This window comes from Condylura cristata, unplaced genomic scaffold, assembly GCF_000260355.1.
Source record: "Condylura cristata isolate star-nosed mole 26May11 unplaced genomic scaffold, ConCri1.0 scaffold00010, whole genome shotgun sequence".
In the NCBI taxonomy this organism is placed as follows: Eukaryota; Metazoa; Chordata; class Mammalia; order Eulipotyphla; family Talpidae; genus Condylura; species Condylura cristata.
Window position 1 is genome coordinate 19,991,558 of NW_004567111.1, and position 19,621 is coordinate 20,011,178.

At 37.6% G+C, this 19,621-nt stretch overlaps 1 protein-coding gene across 1 annotated transcript in view; it reads left to right on the top strand.

The window, feature by feature from the left end:
• Positions 1 to 19,621, top strand: part of TBC1D4 (TBC1 domain family, member 4) — a 187,979-nt gene that overhangs the window by 114,165 nt on the left and 54,193 nt on the right. The window contains exons 11-14 of the mRNA XM_012723315.1: positions 13,364 to 13,524; positions 15,453 to 15,662; positions 18,070 to 18,072; positions 18,841 to 18,999. Of these exons, the coding sequence (XP_012578769.1) occupies positions 13,364 to 13,524; positions 15,453 to 15,662; positions 18,070 to 18,072; positions 18,841 to 18,999 (533 nt within the window). The remainder of the gene's footprint in view (positions 1 to 13,363; positions 13,525 to 15,452; positions 15,663 to 18,069; positions 18,073 to 18,840; positions 19,000 to 19,621) is intronic.

The window sequence follows — 19,621 nt, forward strand, 5'->3', positions numbered from 1 at the left end:
AAGGGTTTATATCTTTAAAATACTTAAGTCTTTGAACTACTGATAATCAGTTTTTCCTTCTGGAGTTTGTTTCCTGTAATTATTGTGCTTTCATACTTCTGCCCTTGAAGTGTTTTTTTTTTTTTCCAGAGCCTATGAAAACTAGTATGTGTTTTCTCAAACATTTTTTTATAACAGTTTATTTTTACATCATTTTGTACATTTTTTTTCCATCTCAATTGTAACCCCCGCAGGTTTCCCATCACCAAGTCACCCGTGTGCCATCACCATAATCCCGTGCACTTCCCTCCCCCTCCCCCGATTTTGATCCCATTACCCACTCCACCCCCACAAAATATCTCTGGTATATGGTTGTTCATTATTCTTGTTATTTTCTTGCCTGGTCCATTATACTCCTGCTATGAGTGAAACCATCCGGTATTTTTCTTTCTCTTTCTGGCTTATCTCACTAAGCATGATCTTTTCCAGCTCCATCCAAGTTGCTGTGAAAGACATGTGTTTCTCTTTTTTTGGTTGCTGAGTAATATTCCATTGTATATATGTACCACATATTTTAATCCAGTCATCTACTTTTGGGCATTTGGGCTGTTTCCATGTTTTTCCAATTGTAAATAAAGCAGCAATAAACATGGGGGTGCAGGTATCTTTTTCAATCAGTGTTTTTGTGTGCCCTTGAAGTATCTTATGCATGTAAGAACAAGCACTTTTAGACTGGAAATTGTTAAGCATTTTATAGTGGTAAACACATATGTTTAGAAATAACACATAGATGAGTTTGATTTATGAAAGAGTGAAACTAAATCATAGTTACTAAATAAAAAAGTGCATGCTGCTTCTTTTTCCTATATAAGATTCAACCTTAAGCCTTTCAAACACTGATTAAATTAATAGCAAGAACCTGTCTATATGCTTTTTCATAGTGAATGAAGATTTTGCTGAAATATAAATTAAGACAAATTTGCTGTATTTTCTGTATTCAGCATTCTTCCACCAGTTCGGCGCATGTACAAGGAGAGTAATTCTTCCTCCAGTCTTCCAAGTCTCCACACTTCCTTCTCTGCCCCTTCCTTCACTGCCCCCTCTTTCCTGAAAAGCTTTTACCAGAATTCAGGTAGACTGTCCCCACAGTATGAAAATGAAATCAGGTGAGATCAGTGTCCTCTGTTTGCAAAGCAAAATTTTCTGCAGTGATATGCTGATATATTACTAAAATGTGCCTAATTCATTTTGGAGTGACCCTGACATTGTGCTTGTTCTAATCTGTTTCTAATTGTATTGGTTTCAATGCCAATTAATGTTATTAAGAAAATTTTAAAATCAGTGTTCCAGAACTTCTAAAACTAATTTTTTATTTGATAATTATCCTTTTAAGTTATTTTTTGGAATTGCTGTTTGTGTTCTTCTCTGCAGTGGGGCTGAGAGTATAAGCTTTGTTTTGGGGAAGGAACAAAAACCTGGTACTAACATACGCTAAGCAAACTGCTCTTGATCAAATCTTTTCCCCTTAGTCTCTGTGTACATATCTTATGGAAACTAAAGCCACTGATTTAAACAACTGTAGTAGAGTGATGGGTGATATATCTTAGTTTTTAAATTTGTAGAATATTTTGTAGGCATTTACTTGATTTTCAATGACATAGACTTACTTTTCTGAATCTCAGTGTACAACACAGAATGAGCACAGAATCATGTTGATGGTATCTCTTTCAGATAGCCTATGGGATCTTTTGCATTTTCTAGATACTTGATTTTGTATGTAGTTGAAAATGGATAGCCTATCATGTTTGCACTTTTAACTACACATATTTAGATATAGTCATTGTTGGAGAATTGCTTTGCCTTATAATTTGAAATTATGAGGTCTTATTGACTATTTAAATTCTTAGTGTGCTGTTAACAACCTTTAGAAAGTGTTATGATAAATTAAGAACTTTTCTAAAGGACAGTTGTTGAGCTAGAAGTTGTGAGATTTATTTCTGTTTTTATGTAGAATTTGACTATTCATTTTTATCACTGTGTAGTATTCCATTCTATACAAGAAAATTTACTCTCTTGTTGATGGACATTTGGGTTGCACCTGGTTGTTTAACAATTGGCAATTCTAAAAATCAGCACTCTATACTTTTTGTACACTGTTTTTTTTTTAATATAATTTGACAACATAAAATCAAATGGTCAGAAAGACTGATTAAAAAGTACACTGGTCATAAGCACAGAGCCCTATAGATCATCATAGTGACCCACTATATCACCCCCACCCAGCACCTCATAGATTGTAAACAGCATCCTTGCAGATCCTCTCACTTTCCTCTATCAAACCTCTCATCCTGGCCTACAACTCTGTAATTCAAGTTTGTCTAGTTTTAAACTTGACATAAATGGAAGGATACAATTTGCATTCGTTTATATCTGACTTCTTTCACTGAACATTCACATAGCAGATTTGTTTTTGTTTTTGTACTCATTTCAACTCATTTTTTAAATTTCTGTATAGTATTACCTTTAATATATCACAGCTTATTCATTCTTTAGTCTATGGACATGTGGGTTATTGCTAGCTTTTTTTGGCTGTAAAAAGAGTACTGTGGTTGATATTATTGTGTATATCTTTAGTTGTACATATCTGTGCATTATTGATGACAAGCTACAAGTAGTAAAACTGTTGGCAAAATTTACTTTGAATAGGTTTATTTCAGCTAGTAAATCGCTTAGACATCAATTTACTAGTTACAATCTTGGAGTTTTTTTTTTTTATGGTTGCATGTTGTTTTCTGATGGTTTTTGAATATTTTGAAATCATTTTAAATTTATAAAAAAAATTGCAAAAGTATTATGGGCAACTTCTGTTAGCCCATTATCCAGACTCATCAGTTTTTAACACTTGCTTAATCATTATGTCTGTCCGTTTATATACATAATGCTTAGTGACATGTTGGCCAACAGTGATGCTGGTCCCAGTGCTGTGCTCTATAGCCAAGACCCGTAACAGACTGTGCCATCTAGGCTTATGAAATTGCCCTCAAAGATACTGGCCCAATGACAGAATAATCAACTAATGGCGTATTTCTCAGAACCTATTATCGTCATAAGCTACATAACTCTGTGTATGTGTGTGTGTTTGTATATATTATGTATGCATTTCCTGATGCTAAGCCTTTTTTGAGTAGGTTGCATACTTCATGTCCTTTGCTCTGAATACTTCAATGTATATTTTCTAAACAGGATTTTTTTAAATTATTTATGCATACAGAAATGGGGTACAGGCCAGAGGTACAGGGCCAGTGAGAGGCTTCACCAGAGAGAAAGCTGGGAGCAGAACAGGCAGATCAACGAAGTACTCTGCTGAGGGGAGCAGCAGGCGGGCCAGGAGAGGTCTGCCACACCATGTGGATCACCTTCTGGGCAGGAGGGGATAGAATTCATGGGGAAGCGGCTTTAGCTTCTTAGTGCTGTGCTTTAACCCGCTGCTGCGCCACCAGGGAGGGCCCTAAACAGGATTTTTAAGGTTGTAGTTTTAACCCAAGTATCTCTGAACTCTACATCTCTCATTATCACCAGTTTCAGAAAGAACACTTTACACACATAATTACTGTCATAGCTGCAACTACTTAGAATATTTAGGAGTGGGATTTTAATTTCCTTTTCACTTGAGTACCTCATCTTATAATTGTGTAAAGTGCATCTCTAAATAGGTGTAGTCAAATAAGGTATGGTTAGCATATGATTAATAAATATTCATTTTTAAAAGGTAAATTAATTTCAAATTTTAAATTCAGGTAGACGTCTTTCTCCAGCATCACTATTCTGAATATTAAAACTATATCATGCTACTGTTTTTAAGAGGTCAAGGAAAAGGAGCCAGGATAATTTTAATATCATGCTTTATTGATTAGTGGGTTTGTCTGCATAGCATTTAAGTGAAAAATGAAGAGGAATAGCTTATACTTTGTCTTGAAGTTAATTTTTTAAAGATTACTGTTATTTTATCATTTAGTGGCTACATATAATTGTCTATGGTGATATGGTATTTATATGATCTGTTTATCAATTGTGTATCCTTTGTATCAACAGACATCTTGTCACTCCTTACAGTTACTTCTCAGCTTTTAGTCCTATAATTGCACAGTTATTTATATTGGAGTTCATTGGTCAAAAGTTATTTCTGCTATTTACCTATAAAATTTTTCAATGAGAAAGTAACATTTTTGCTGATGGACTACTTTGTGGTACAATTTTGGTTCTTAACAGTTCTCTCCTTTTCACTGATAAAATATAGTCTACTTTTAATGGTTTATTGTTGAAGTTACCTTGTCTATGTTTTACTGATGACATATGAGAATGCCTTTTTATTCTAAACACTGGGTTTGGATATCTTACTCTCTGTGCTAATGATCTCCCTTGTTTTCCTATTGTACTAGACAGGACACTGCTTCAGAATCAAGGTGATTAGAGATCTAAATATTTTCATTTAAATAGCCATATTCTTCCCACTAAATATTACCATTAGTTTCAAAATTAGTTTGGCTGTCTCCTGAATGCATGCCATCATTCCAGCGCTGTCAGCGTTTTATAAAAGGGAAAATATAAACCCCGGTGTAGTAAACAATCACAGCTGATCATGTAAAATGTTGATTACAACAGGAATCCTGTTTCTGCTCTACTCCATGTTGACATCTCCTTAGGACAGTGTTGTGGCCTCCCATCAAAGCCTAATTTTTATTTTCAGTTAATAGACATGAATTTGCTAGTTTGCAAGTTATTTGTACATATAGATAAGAAATTTATTCAAAATTTCAAGAAGATGCATAAATAAGGATCCTAAAGAAACATGTTGATAAAATCTAATGTGGTTTTCACCTTAAGATGTTAGTGCATATTTCTTCATCATAGTTCCTGTCACTTGGTTATTTTATTTATTTTTTAAAAAAGATCTATTTATTGGCCCTCCCTGGTGGCGCAGCGGGTTAAAGCACAGCACTGAGAAGCTAAAGCCACTTCCGCATGAGTTCGATTCCCGCCTGCCCCGGAGGTGACCACAAGGCGCGGCAGACCTCTCCTGACCCGCCCGCTGCTCCCCTCAGCAGTGTACTTCGTCAATCTGCCTGTTCTGCTCCCCACTCTGTCTCTGGTGAATCCTCTCACCCTCCGCATCTCTGGCCTGTACCCCAGTTCTATATGTACAAATAAATAAATCTTTAAAAAAAAAAGATCTATTTATTTATGCATACGAGAAATGGGGTACAGGCCAGAGGTACAGGGGTGGTGGTGAGAGATTTCACCAGAGGCAGAATGGAGAGCAGGATAGGCAGATCTGCTGAGGGGAGCAGCGGGCAAGACAGAAGTCTGCTGCGCTATGTGGGTCAGCTCCCTGGCCCGGCTGGCACTCATGCTGCAGTGCCTGCAGAGCTTCATAGTGCTGTGCTTTAACCCGTTGTGCCACCAAGGAGGGTCCACCACTTGGTTATGTTACATACTGCTGAGGTCTCCCAGATCTCCTACTGGGGGACATACAGAGAACACTATCTTCCTTTTTATGGAAGACTACATCTTTGCTTCTCTTTGAGTTGTGTGCTCTTTGTGGTTAACATTCAGAATCACTGCTGAACAACTTAGCTAAAGGTGATTACTCCTTGTTTTGTTCTTGATCTCATCTCACGAGTTCAGTGAAAAACAGGTCACCTTCCTCTTTGGGGCCACCAACATTTCTATTTCTTCCTAGTTGAGCAAAGGTCACATATAAGATTAGACTACAGTAAGATGTTCAAGGAGAAATAAGTTCTGAGAAAACAATTTGGCCAAATAAATACGAAAAAAAAGTTAGATTTTTGATATAATAGGTATATAATGATCTATATACCTTTTTGTCTTGGGTGTGAGACTAATTAACCAGTACTTCATATTAACTTTCAGAAGCCTAATGGAAATATTTGTTTGACCTTGTGTCCTTTTGGGTTCTCTTCCAGATACAGAATTCTGTATGTTTACCGCCTATAACCATACTGGTATCTGGCCTAGAATCTCCCCATTTTACTTAGGGTTAGATTGAATCCTGGGGAAGTTAATACATTGCTTGATACCATTTTTCTTACTCTTGGGCTATCGGGAAATGAAATAAGCACAAGAAATGGCATTAAAGCAATAAAATAACAAAGACCATAAAACAAGTTAATTGCTAAAAAGAGTTAAAAGTACCTGCAAATAAAATTATATGTTTATCATGATTTCATTATTTTTCTCATGCTCATGTTAGCATGAGTGATTATGGAATAATACTTAAGAAAATATAAAAATGTGACAGGGATCGTGTAAGTCTCTTTATGATCCTCTATTCTGTTTGAATTTATTTTATTTTAAATTTTTTTGGAGGTGACACTAGTTTCATATGTACAGCATTATAATTTGACATCTGTGTGTACTGTGATTTGCTCTCCACCAACTGTCTACTTTCCACCCTCTACCTTTACCTGATTTACCCCTTTGTGCTGTTCCCCCATGATAACCACAGAAATTCTAGTTTCCATCCACGCTAAACAACTCACCCCCCTTTTAAAAACACATTGTTCCACTGATTATTTCTTTCGACTCATAGCTCAAGTGCTGTATATTGATTTCCACTAGAATAGTTCAATCTCAATTTCTCTTAGTTCGTAAAGGTTTTCCACAGGATGGAAGTAATATAACCAGCTGAACACCAGAACACAGTTGAACCTGGTGCAACTGATGAGGGTCTGAGTTAAACTATAATGTGGATTCTGTGGGAAAAGCTGAGCTTTCATCACTGTGTCGTTTCACGCAGCCTTCCGTGAGACAACTTTACAAACAGGGAAACCTTGCTCAGATTTCTGGGAAATAGTTGCTATCTCATTACTTACGTTTTATTTTATTTACCTGAGGTATAATGCATTGCGATTTAGATAAAAATTCAGTTGGTGTCTCATCAGTTATTGGGACTTGATAATCCTAGTGACTTTTAGCTGGGTGTTAGGGCCCTGGCACTGGGGAGTAATCTGCTGCTTAGTTAGTACCTTTGTAAAAGGGTTCTGGCAGAACAGTTCACCTCTGTGAAAAGTCCATCTATTTGGCTGGTGGGAAATAAAATATACTGCAGCAAAGGCAAAGTGTGCGTCTGAGTGGTCATTAAAACAACTTCATGCTGTACAACGTCCAGCTAACTTTCATTAAAGCAGGCAAATTTGCATTAAAAATTCTGGGTTAACATAAAAAGAATAGTAGTTGATAAAAATTCTGTGTGGACATAACAAAATTAATATTAATTTAGTAGTTGATAAATTGAGACTGTAAAATATTTGGTCAAGGTTAAATTAAAGAAGTTATCTTGAAGCTTCACTTATATGCATTACTAGCCAGTCCATAGTTTGGGATCAATGCTTTTCCCAGTAGGAACTGGAAATTCCTTCCAGCATATGTGTGATACACGTAACATGGTCTATTCCTTTCCATTATAAAGCCTTCATTTGTGCTTATGGATTGTGCTTTTTGGTTAATCAGTGACTGGTAATAAGATGTACATATGGGCTACCGATAGAAAATGGGTATGACTGCTCCACACCGGAGAGTTCCCCACCTTTCTTCCTAATTATTCCTACTGAGTCATTTTCAATTTCATAAATTTTCAATATAGGCAATGCAGAATAGATGTCTTAAGAAGTAGGTTTCCCCCTCCCCGTCCCCACCCCACCAAAGTTTTATTTATTAATGCATACAGAACTGGGTACAAGCCAGAGGTGCAGGGTCAGTGAGAGGATTCACCAGAGACAGAGTGGGGAGCAGAACAGGCAAATTTACTGAGATACACTGTTAAGGGGAGCAGGTCTGCCGCACCGTGTGGGTCACCTTCCTGGCTGGGAATCAAACTCGTGCTGCACTGGCTGCAGATAGCTTCATAGTGCTGTGCTTTAACCTGTTGCACCACCAGGGAGGGCCCAAGAGGCAGTTTTTTCATGTATCCTATTGATATTCATTCCAAAATACAAAATAAGGAAGAAAAAGAATACATGAAAAAAGAGAATGGTTCTAATTTGTTTTGTCATTAAAAAATGTGAAGATATATGTCACCTTCACAACATGAATTTTTTTTAAAGATTATTTATGCATACAGAAGTGGGGTACAGGCCAGAGGTGCAGGAGTGGTGAGAGGATTCACCAGAGGCAAAACAGGGAGCAGAACCAGCAGATCGATAAAGTACACTGCTGAGGGGAGCAGCAGGTGGGTCAGGAGAGGTCTGCTGTGCCATGTGGTCACCTCCCTGGCTGGGGATGGAACTTGTGCTCAAGTGGTTGTGGCAGGCTTCACAGTGCTGCACTTTAACCAGTTGCACCACCAGGTAGGGGTGCAAAGTGAATTTTTAAAATTTGATCCTTCTAATAAAATATAAAATAGTTTATACATTTGGAGTGCACCAATTTCAAAAGCGAAGGGAGTGAGACATTTACATAAATGAGCACCTAATAATACTGCAGCTGTTTCTTTTCTGAAATAAGTGACATTATTTCATTAAGAAATGGAAGATTTAACTGCCTGTGTTTGAATCCTAGCTCTTCTCCTTAGTATCATTGGAACTGTGAGCCAGTTACTTACTTATTTCTTCCTCAGTTTTCTCACTGAAAATGGGAATAGTAATACTACCTATTACTCCACAAGTTACTAGGAAGTTGACTGTGAGTTCTTACTTGTAAAATGCTTATAACAAAGCCTGGCACATGGCATATGTTTTTTTTTTTTTTTCTTTATTATTGTTATTATAGTAAATAACACATATTGTTTTATTTTCATTTGAAAAGTGGACATTACACTTGCCTTCCTGCTAAGTAAAATTAAATGAGAAGTTAAAGTGAAATTTAACATCATAGTAAAAAAGAAACCCAAAAGGTAAAACCGTAATAAAAAATGAGTTTTTCACTCATCCCAGTATAATTTCCAAGGGGAGATGGAAGAATTTTGATGCATAAAAGTATTTCAAATGGTTTTGAATCTTGAAATGACCTCCTTAGAAAAGTGAGATTGCTACTAAGAGTAGAGCAAAAAATAACTTGCCATATGCTGCCTGCAGGCTTGGGGTATTGAAAGTCTTACCAGAGCCCTGGCATCTGAATATGTATCTTCTTTTATGAAAGAAGCAGAGCAGCTTGTGTCTTATGTCCGCCACCAAACTGGTTTTTTTCAGGATGTCAGAGGTACAGAGGGAGTGGTGAGACAATTCACCAGAGACAGAGTGGGGAGCAGAACATGCAGATCTACTGAAATACTCTGCTGAGGGGAGCAGCGGGTGAGATAGGAGAGGTCTGCCGCGCCATGTGGATCAGCCCCCATGGCCAGGGATTAAATTTATGCTGCAGTGGCTGAGACTAACAACTCTGTGCTACCAGGAAGGCCCTGATGTCATTTTATACAAGAGAAAGGGTCAATAGTCTGTTAAGTAAGTTCTTCTCTGTATATTATTGTTTTATATTACTGCTATTTTTTGGCTTATTACTGACCATTTAACTCCAGATATAGAAGAACAATGAATTATTTGGTGATTTATGTAGGCTATATAATTTAAAATTTTAGGTGTTACGGAATTTTCATATATGTAACATAAATTAATGTAATTTATGCATCAGTTTTATAATATATACACACAAAAGTATATTTTACAGCCAGTAATGAAACTGCAATGGGTATTTCTAGGTTTCATTTTTAGTGCTGTCTGAACACATGAAGTGTCACTTGCTGTGCGTTAGAAAATTTTTTTTTAAGCCATATTTTAATTCTGGCATTAAAACAAAATATTGGGAATCCTTTGGTTTGGTTTAGCCTAGTTTGGATTGTTAGAGTTTCTAAGAAGTTAAGAGTGGCACAATGGGTTAAATCACAGCACTGTGAAGCTCTCTTCAGCTACTGCAATACAAGTTTGGTCCCCAGCCAGGGAGGTGACCCACATGGCATGGCAGACCTCTCCTGTCTCACCCACCGCTCCCCTCTGCAGTGTACTTCAGCACATCTGCCTGTAAGAAAAGATCAGCATTCTTTTGGGAAAAGTTGCTTTCTGTTGTTAATTGAGTGTTTTCATGGTTATGTTTAACCACACATCAGTACACCTCATTCTGGGCTTTAGGGAAGCAGAACTCTTAGAGCTTTTAACCAGAAAAGCTCTAAACTCATGACTACTGATGGGCTTAAGAAGGTAGATGTGGGCCCTCCCTGGTTGTGCAGCCGGTTACGACACAGCACTGCAAGCTGGCCGCAGCCGCTTCTGCACGAGTTTGATTCCCATCCCCAGAGGTGAACCCACATGGCGAGTTAGGCCTCTCCTGACCCGCCCACTGCTCCCCTCAGCAGTGTACTTCATCGATCTGCCTATTCTGCTCCCCATTCTGCCTCTGGTAAAGCCTCTCACTACCCCTGTACCTCTGGGTTGTACCCCAGTTCTGTATGAATAAGTAAATAAATCTTAAAAAAAAAAAAAAAAGAAGAAGGTAGATGTTTTGTTTATTCCTGCCAGATTAGCCTAGCCAACATTGTGTTTTGTCCATTTTACTTAACTTTATGAGTTAATATTTCCCAAGGTTTTACAATCCTAATTTACTCATCGGATATTTGTTGAGTGCTTCCTATTATTTGTCAGGTATAGTATGTGGAGCTAGAAATGTACCCATAAACTAGTCATTAAGTAAACAGTGTCACAAAAATGAAGAGACGGGGTACTTCAAGAATGTTTGTGAGGATACTAATGGAGGCTGAGTGTAGAAATTAAGGATAGAGGTCACAGCACCAGAAACTGGAGGTGGGGGGTAGAAATGGTGAACATAGTTGTTAAACCAGCAGTAGAAATGAAAACTCCTCGGGCGCCAACTGCTATAGCAAATAGGGTACTATAGAATTATCCTGAAGCTGTTGAAGAGAATATTTGGAGGCACAGCTTGAAGGCTCTTACATAAAATCACAGGTCCTCACAAATCAACCATGTCATACCCTAGAAGTAACTTAACAGGTAACAGTTCCAGGAAGGAAGGAGCCACCCCCCAAATAAACACTATATCCATGCATTTTCTACACTGGCCAGATGCAGCTTTTCTGCCCACCTGTGACTCTGCAGGTGTTTCTTTTTCACAAACCTTTTTCCCTTTGCAGAACAGTGACATCAACTCTTCCTGTCAGCTTGTGTCTGTGCAACAAGCATCTTCTCTTTTCCTTTTTTTAATGTAATAAACCTGCCCTTTTAGATATAACTAAAAGTCTTTGCCTCGTGGTGGGGAAATTCAATGCGTGCCACTGAAAGGGGAACTTTTTCTCAGAGGTAACCCACCCCGCTCACCAAAACCTACACCCCTGCAAAATGACATCAGGTATGACTATTAGAGAATATTTGAATCATACCTTGTAAAATGAGAATACATGAGTTCATGCTTGCGGAAGTAGGAGTTCAGGGGAACATATTTACCCAGTTCTGCAGAGTTTTGATGTATTAGGATTGTCATTTTTTTTTTTTTCTGAGAGATTTGACAAAGGGGGGTTGACTCTACTGAGATGTATGTAAAGGTCAGCAGCTCTTTTCTGAAGTATATGTGACATCTTCTGTCTGGAGAGCAGCTCCCAAATATGTCTTGATCACTGGGAATGTGAACATAGAAAGTGAATAGAAATACCACAGGCAGGGTTGTGACTTTTCTAACTGAGTTTCATTATTTATTTATTCATACAGAACTGGGGTACAAGCTAGAGGTGCAGGGGTGGTGAGAGGCCTTACCAGAGAGACAGAGTGGGGAGAGAACAGGCAGACTGAGGAGGTACACTGCTGAGGGGAGCAGCAGGCGGGTCAGGAGAGGTCTGCTGTGTCATGTGGGTCATCTTTGGGGCGGGGATCGAACTCACATTGAGGTGGCTGCGGCCAGCTTGCAATGCTGCATCCTAACCCGCTGCAACACCAAGGAGGGCCCTCTAACTGAGTTTCATTTCTAACCCAAGTGCTAACACTTCATCATTCCATTGAAAGTCTCACACCTTCACTTGTCCCCATCTGTAAATATTGTGTCTTCATCCTCTTATCTCAGGGAAGCTCAGAGACTTGGAAACTTAAAAAAAAAAAAAAAAAAAAGTAAAATATTCCGGCCACTGCCACCAATTATTGTAGGTGTTCCAGCTGCTAAAATAATTGGTCTCAACATCGCTGAAACACAGGACCTTTTCATGCAGATGGGCTTGATATAGCTCAGTAGACTTTCCTGGGAAGTGACATTCTTAGAGCAGATCAGGATGTTCACATATTTGCCTCAGAAAATACTGATGGAGAAAGATGTGTTACCTCCAGCCCCACAAGGTGATTCTGGAGTCAAGTCATTTAACTAAGTTAGCGAATTCTAGGTTCTGTTACCCTCTTGTAGAGTCACACTGTCCATGTATTACAGGCCCTAAGAAGCTCTGCTATAAGGAAATGTTTAACTTATTTTTTTTTTAAAGATTTATTTATTTGTACATTCAGAACCGGGGTACAGGCAAGAGGCTCAGGGGCGGTGAGAGGCGTCACCAGAGACAGAGCGGGGAGCAGAATAGGCAGATCGGTGAAGTACACTGCTGAGGGGAGCAGCGGGCGGGTCAGGAGAGGTCGGCCACGCCATGTGGTCTCCTCCAAAGCAGGCGGGGATCGAACTCATGCGGAAGTGGCTTTAGCTTCTCAGTGCAGTGCTTTAACCCGCTGCGCCACCAGGGAGGGCCTGTTTAACTTATTTTAAGTGAGTCAATCCATTCTTATGGGACCACAGTTTTTCCCTTTATTACCCCCTCACAATAATACCAACATTGAACATTTTGCCTTAATCAGGTGACTTTCTGCTGTGATCCAAGTATTGGTAGCTAACATTTCCAGTTCCGAGACAACAGTCACTGGCAATTTGAAGCTATCTTTATCAGACTGTCTTATAAGGACTGTACAGAGAGTTCTCTACAAGTCTTTTATGGAATACCTATATTGTCCAGACTATATTATTAATCTGATCTACTGTTAGCAAAGCATGAGTTCTTTACTTACACAACCTTTGCTTCCCTGTATAAGTACTGACACTCCTGAGTTCCTATTTGGAAAGGTTGGCTACTGTGAGATGAGTAGAAAGAAACAGGTGAGCGTCTCATGCCTGGGCTGTGGCGGTGACTGCATTTTCCCCCAGGGCACGGTGGCCTGGGTGAGCAGGGCGCTTGGGGACCATCGCTCCATGTTGCTGTGGCTTGTGCTTGCCCGTGGTGGGACTTGTGAGCCGCTTGAGTACTGCTTCATGTGAAGAAACACGTTCTGCAGTTCTCCTTACAAGATATAATATATATATATATATATATATATATAAAGATAGATCTTTATTTGTTTTACAGCGATGGAGAGGGAAGAAAAAGGACTTCATCCACTTGCAGCAATGAATCCCTGAACTTTGGAGGAACCCCTGTGACTCCTCGCCGGATCTCCTGGCGGCAGCGCATTTTCCTCAGGGTTGCCTCACCGTTGAACAAGTCTCCTTCCGCCATGCAGCCACAGGGTCTGTGCGGCCCTCAGTAACCAAACGGCTCCTCGCTAGTGTCGTAAAGTAGGGGGAAGAATGCAGTGTTTTGTGTACTTTGAAAGGTTTGAAGGGAGTGCAGTGGAGAAATCGCTTGTTTTTCTATGACTGATACACTTTGAAGTGTCATTAAAACATATGAACCATTTGGTGAATGTTTGTTGATTGAAGGAGTGAATGAGAGTCCAACACCAATTTGGAGGCCCATAAGGCATGAAGAACGAGGATTCTATTAGAAAAGCCAAACTTTTTTTTTTAATTAGAAAAACAACATGCTCTTTTAACAAGTGTCAGATAAAACAAAGTGACATAGGAATGTTAAATAATAAAGAAGTGGATGCGGGCTCAATAAGTAAAAATCAATCAGAAGAGAGTACAGGCAGCTGTCTATAAATGTTAGATCTATTAGAAATTAAGTCAAAAACTTCCCCAAATGCAGTCAAGGTAACAATAAACAGAAAGATAAAGCAATCTTGAAAACACAACCTTTAGGGCTAGGATAAAACACAATAGAATTTGGGAGAGATAAATCAATAGCTCTTATGGGAGATTTTTAATGTACTCCTCTCTGAGATTTAAATATAGAGGGATTAAATCTAGAGAATATTTGAGAACTGCAACAAGCCTGATCTAATATGTGTGTGAAACCTTTCCCCCTTTAGGGCCTTCATTCATTTTTTAGGATACATGGAGTAGTCATAAAAATTAATTATCTACTTGGCTGCAAAAAATTTTTGATGAATATCAGACAATCAGGATAAAATATTTATACAATATTCTCTGATTGCAGTGTAAGAAAAAATGAGATGAGGGGCAGGGGAAGAAAAATCAAGAATCAGAGGCCAACAAAAAACTTTCACGTGCTTGGAAAATAAAAGATGTACTAAGGAAAGAAAGTAGGATGACCAGAACTACCTATCAAAATTCAGTGGTATTCAGGGGTCATTTCTAAAACAAAGGCAAAGCTCTAATATACTAAGTGATCAACTCAAGAAGCTCTTAGTGGAGCCACAAAATACATGTTTACAACTTAAGAGAATAAATAATGGGCTAAGGGCACAGGTCAGTTGACACTGCTAAACATAAATGAACTTTCTAGTGTGTAAAGAAAGCTTTACCAAAAAGGTAGCTATTTATTTAAACTAATTGCTAGGAGAAACATGTTTCAGAAACACAGCAAAGCTCTAGAGTCATTTAAGAGAACATTTCAGGCCAGAGAATACTGAGAAATTCAGCATGGTGGAGGCAGAGGATGGGAGGTAGAAACCAGAGTCTAATATACTCACCTGCCCTTTTCAGTAGCTTGGACTTTATTTTGGGTGTGTAACCAACCAACCATTGAAATGATTTAAGTGTGTGATCATGTCTGAAGATGGGAAAATAACTGGCAATCGTGCAAAGGATGGCTTGGGACAAGGGAGAAAATCAGCTTCAGGAATTGGGTAAGAGAGTGTTGGGAGAAGGAGCAGAGAGCTCAGCCAAGACACACCCAGCTTTGCTGGGCTGCTGGAGGGATTCTGGGAGCAGATTAGACCTTAGACCTCAGACCTACACCTACAGCCCTTTGTTTTGCGGTGAGAGAACCTCCATAGATAAATTGCAGAAGTGAAGGACTCTGGGGAAAGGCCAGTTCATTTTGGAGCACTTATTTTATAGGTCTTTTGTGCAGAAAGAAGAAGTTGTGAAATTACAAAAGCTTTTGTTTCACTATAAGAGGGAAATCTCGAAGGGGAATTCAGTGTAGTAAATTTACTTCAATTATTAGTTCCAGAAACTAACAATTACTAGCAACGCCTCTGTGGCGAAAAGCTTTAAAGGTGGAATATAGGAGAGACTGCAATTCCAGAGAGAACTTCTGTAGTCTGGGTTACTCCCAGGAATGCCTCTCACTGTTTTCTTCTCTGCAGATGGACTGGACAGCAATGAGCTGCTGCCACTGTCCCCTCTTGCCCCAACCATGGAGGAGGAACCGCTGGTTATATTCATGTCTGGTGAAGATGACCCAGAAGTGATGGAAGAAAGAAAAAAGTCAGAAGCACTGAGGAGTTTGTGGAGAAAAGCCATACACCAACAAATCTTGTTGCTTCGAATGGAAAAAGAAAACCAGAAACTTGAAGGTTAGCTGTTTAAATAGGGCTCAAGGATAAGGGTACAGGTTTACTCGCCCTCCTCCGCTGCTCACTCCATTCTCAGCCTTTACACACTTTTGTGAGAATATTTACTGCTTATAAGCTCTTATTTCTATTTTGTGAGGTGTTTATAACACGGTAAAGGTCAGTTGAAGATGTGGCATTTTTGCTTAGTAGATTTAAAACATCAGCCCTTCCCCTTAAAGAAAGCTTGGACAACAGTGAATGTAGATACTATGGCATAAATATATTTGGTATGATTGAAGTGTAATGTGTTAAATATAAATATTAAATCTAATGTTAAATATTAGATTACTATTTTAAAACCTCTTAAATGTTAAAAATCAAATTCTCTCTTTTTTAATATGACTAATTTTCTGGCTAACTATATTCATAGTAACAGTTTAAAATTTTTCAACAGAAGTCTGCTTATGTGGTACTAAATTCAACTACCTACTTACTTGTCCAAAGTTCCTCTTTTTTGGACTGCTTTACAAATTTTCTCTTTAAAAATTATTAAATTTATAATTGAGATAATTTATGATAGTCATTGTGTGCTTTGTGGTACTTTATTGCAAAGTTATAGATACCAGATGCTTTAGAATATGTTTTCCAGTCTTTGAAGGAATAATGTTTTTTACTCTAGCACTAAGAACCACACAGGGAGATGTGCAAACAGTATCAATGCAGAAAGATTTATAAGATGCCGTTATCTTGGCCAAATCATTTAAACCTTTTAAAGGACCTTATTTTACATGTGTAAAATGAACAATATCGCTTCAGTGGGCTCCTTAACTTCTAAAATTAATAGAAAATGTACAACCTAGGTTTTTCTCTGATTTGCTTTTATTGTGTTGTCTTACAAAAAGCTTTTTTAGGAAGTCATTCTCATTGCTTTGTTCATCGTCTAAAGATTCCTCTTTTTTAAGTCAAACAATATAAAATCAAACAAAAACAGTTTGCAAGGGTCCAACTTATTTTCGTTATTGCTCTCACTAACAGAATAAAAAGTACTGGTTCTAAATATCCCAAGGAAAGAAACATTCTTTTCTTTGAAATTAAAAAAAATGCAATTAATTGCTATTGACACAACTTTTAAAATAGGATATAATAAATGGCATGCCCACTTGAGCTTTCATAGATTTTGGAAAGCAATTGAATTTATATTTTTAAGCAATTATTTGCATCTTGAACTAAGTCAGAAACAAAAAAAGAAGTTGAGAAAGGGAGCATAATTATCATTCCTTTAACACATTTAAAACATGAAACTATATTTCATTAAGTTGGAAATACGCACAAAGTAGAATCATATTAAAAATCAAAAGATAACTTTGGAATCCTAGACTATTTGAAATGGAAATAGCCTTAGAGATTATTTAGCTTAGTTCTTCATTTTGCAGCTTAGTGACTGGCTTGGGGAGGCTGAGGAATTAACTAACGTAAGGTCAAAGAGTGATGAACTGGCAGACTGAATACTAAAACTCAGGTTTATTTATCATGGCTCTTGCTTTGTTGCCAGAATGATACAGTGTTTCTCAGCTATGTGTGTTAATACAGGAAAGGAGGCATTTTAACATAAAGTTTATATGTGTATTCTCAAATCAGCTGTACCAGGTACACTGACAAGATAAGAAAGGAGATGATGTTTATGTGATGAGAAAATTTTATCCATTCTGTATTTCAGTCCTGAAGTAACAAAGACAAAATATACTTTAACCCATTAAATTCTAACCAATGTGTAATCATTTGTTGATGCTCCTTACTTCTGCCTCGCTATCCAGTTGAGGACAGACATTCACTACTCTTACTGAGCATTTTAATCCTCAAGGCCTATTACTGGTACATAGGAGGCACTTACTATTATTTTAAATAAATAATGACCTAGAGCAGATTGGAGGGGGAAAAAATCTGAGGAAATACTAGCTCTTTCCATTCTGAAAACTTACTGGTCAATTTATATAAAGGACCATATGTATTACTAATTTTAATGAACCCATTTCTATCATCTAAGTCTAAAGCAATTCTTGAGAAGCAAAGCTCAATGGTATTAGAAAGCCATCTAGTGGAATCCAAGAGGAATATATTTTTGTGTGTGTGCCAAGTTATCTTTTGCTTATGTCTGGACTTTATATCTTTATTTTATTGTGTGCAAGTTATCTTTTGCTTATGTCTGGACTTTATATCTTTATTTTATTGTGTGCAAGTTATCTTTTGCTTATATCTGGACTTTTAGAGATTTTTTCTGCCCTACTGAAATAACAGTCTATCATATGATATATTTAATTCTTTTGAAACTGTACTGTTTCCCAACACATTAAGTAAAGAGTAATATTCCTTCTGCTGTTGCTTTGTGCTGTCGAGGACACTGGATGCATGACAAAGATTTGTGTTGCAGAAGGTAAGGCTGCTTAGTAGGACCTTGAGCTTGCGTGAAAACAGATTACTAGGTGGCCCTGTCCAAGCAGACCTAATAAAAGAGATTGACATGTTTTTCTTCCTTTTTGCCTTTGGACTCAATTATTCAAGATAAAAACCAAGTCAAGATAGTAGTTGCTTTTATGGACATTCATTCTAGTGAGCTCTGGGCTTAAAAACTTCGGCTTTTAAGTCATAAATAAATATTAACTTCAGTAAAATGAATTGTCCTCTTTAAAGTGATTAAAAAGGGAGACAGGAACATAAAACTTAATACCTTTAAGGGCAGTGTTGTAATACTGGAAATAGTTATAAAAATGTATTAACTTCTCATGGTCAAATATTTTTTGAATCAAGGTTAACATGAGGCATTGCTTTCTTCATATCATTTATGAAAAACTGACATCTTAATCATATTGTAAATAACACAAGCTGTAACTTCCTGTTGACTTTGTCAAAGGTTTGAAGTTCACAGCATAGCAAACATGCTTTGTTTTTTTATGCCTAGCAAAATTACCACCTAAAAGCATAAAGCCTCCTTATGAAATTTATTCCTGATATTTTCTTCCTTGAATGCCTCAGAATATGGGCACTTACACATATTTTCACATTTATTTTTTTAAGAAAAAGTTTGCAGTTGACTCCTAGAAGTCATTTGTTCTGGTTTTACAAGTATAAGAAATTATTTAAAGTACTATGTTTTTAAAATGCATCAGTCATACATGAATTCTCTCTCTCTCTCTCTCTTTAGCAAGCAGAGATGAATTGCAGTCCAGAAAAGTTAAGTTGGACTATGAAGAAGTGGGTATATGCCAGAAGGAGATCTTAATTACCTGGGATAAGAAATTGTTAAACTGCAGAGCTAAAATCAGATGTGACATGGAAGATATTCATACCTGCCTTAAAGAAGGTATTCTGGATCATCTCCATAATCTTCTGAGAAAAAAATTGAGAGGTTCTTTGATGTGTGCAGTTTGGGCTTAAATTTGTCTTTGTGTTTTACTTGTAAAACAGGGATAGTGATTTGTTTCTGCCTGTAGTTAGTGATATGGTTGGTAAGGACATGGTGTTAATGACGGAGATACTGTCCTTTCTATAGACTTTTCTGCTAACTTCAACCTGTTCCTTTCAGCTCTGTGTTGATGGAGCACATGCCTTAGTACACATCTTTAGTCATGTCCATAGGAACAGCTCAGAATTTTTGTGAACTTGGCACCTTCACATATTTCTTCATAAATGTGTATTTACATATAGTATATGGAAAGCCAACTACGTGTGTGTTTATACAGACAGATTTGTATTCTTATTAATCAGTTATTCAGTTTTCCTCCCACCATGCATTCCTCTGTTAATTTTGGGAGAATTGCCTTTATTTAATCATTTTAATACATTTCAGCTTCACCCTGTAAAATTTATATTAAATTTAAAATGAAAACTATCTGAATATTTTAGGTGTAATTTCTGTGGCCCTGATCAAACATACCAAAATGAGAATCTCCCTGGCCTGCATAAATTTGGTATCAAATAAAAAT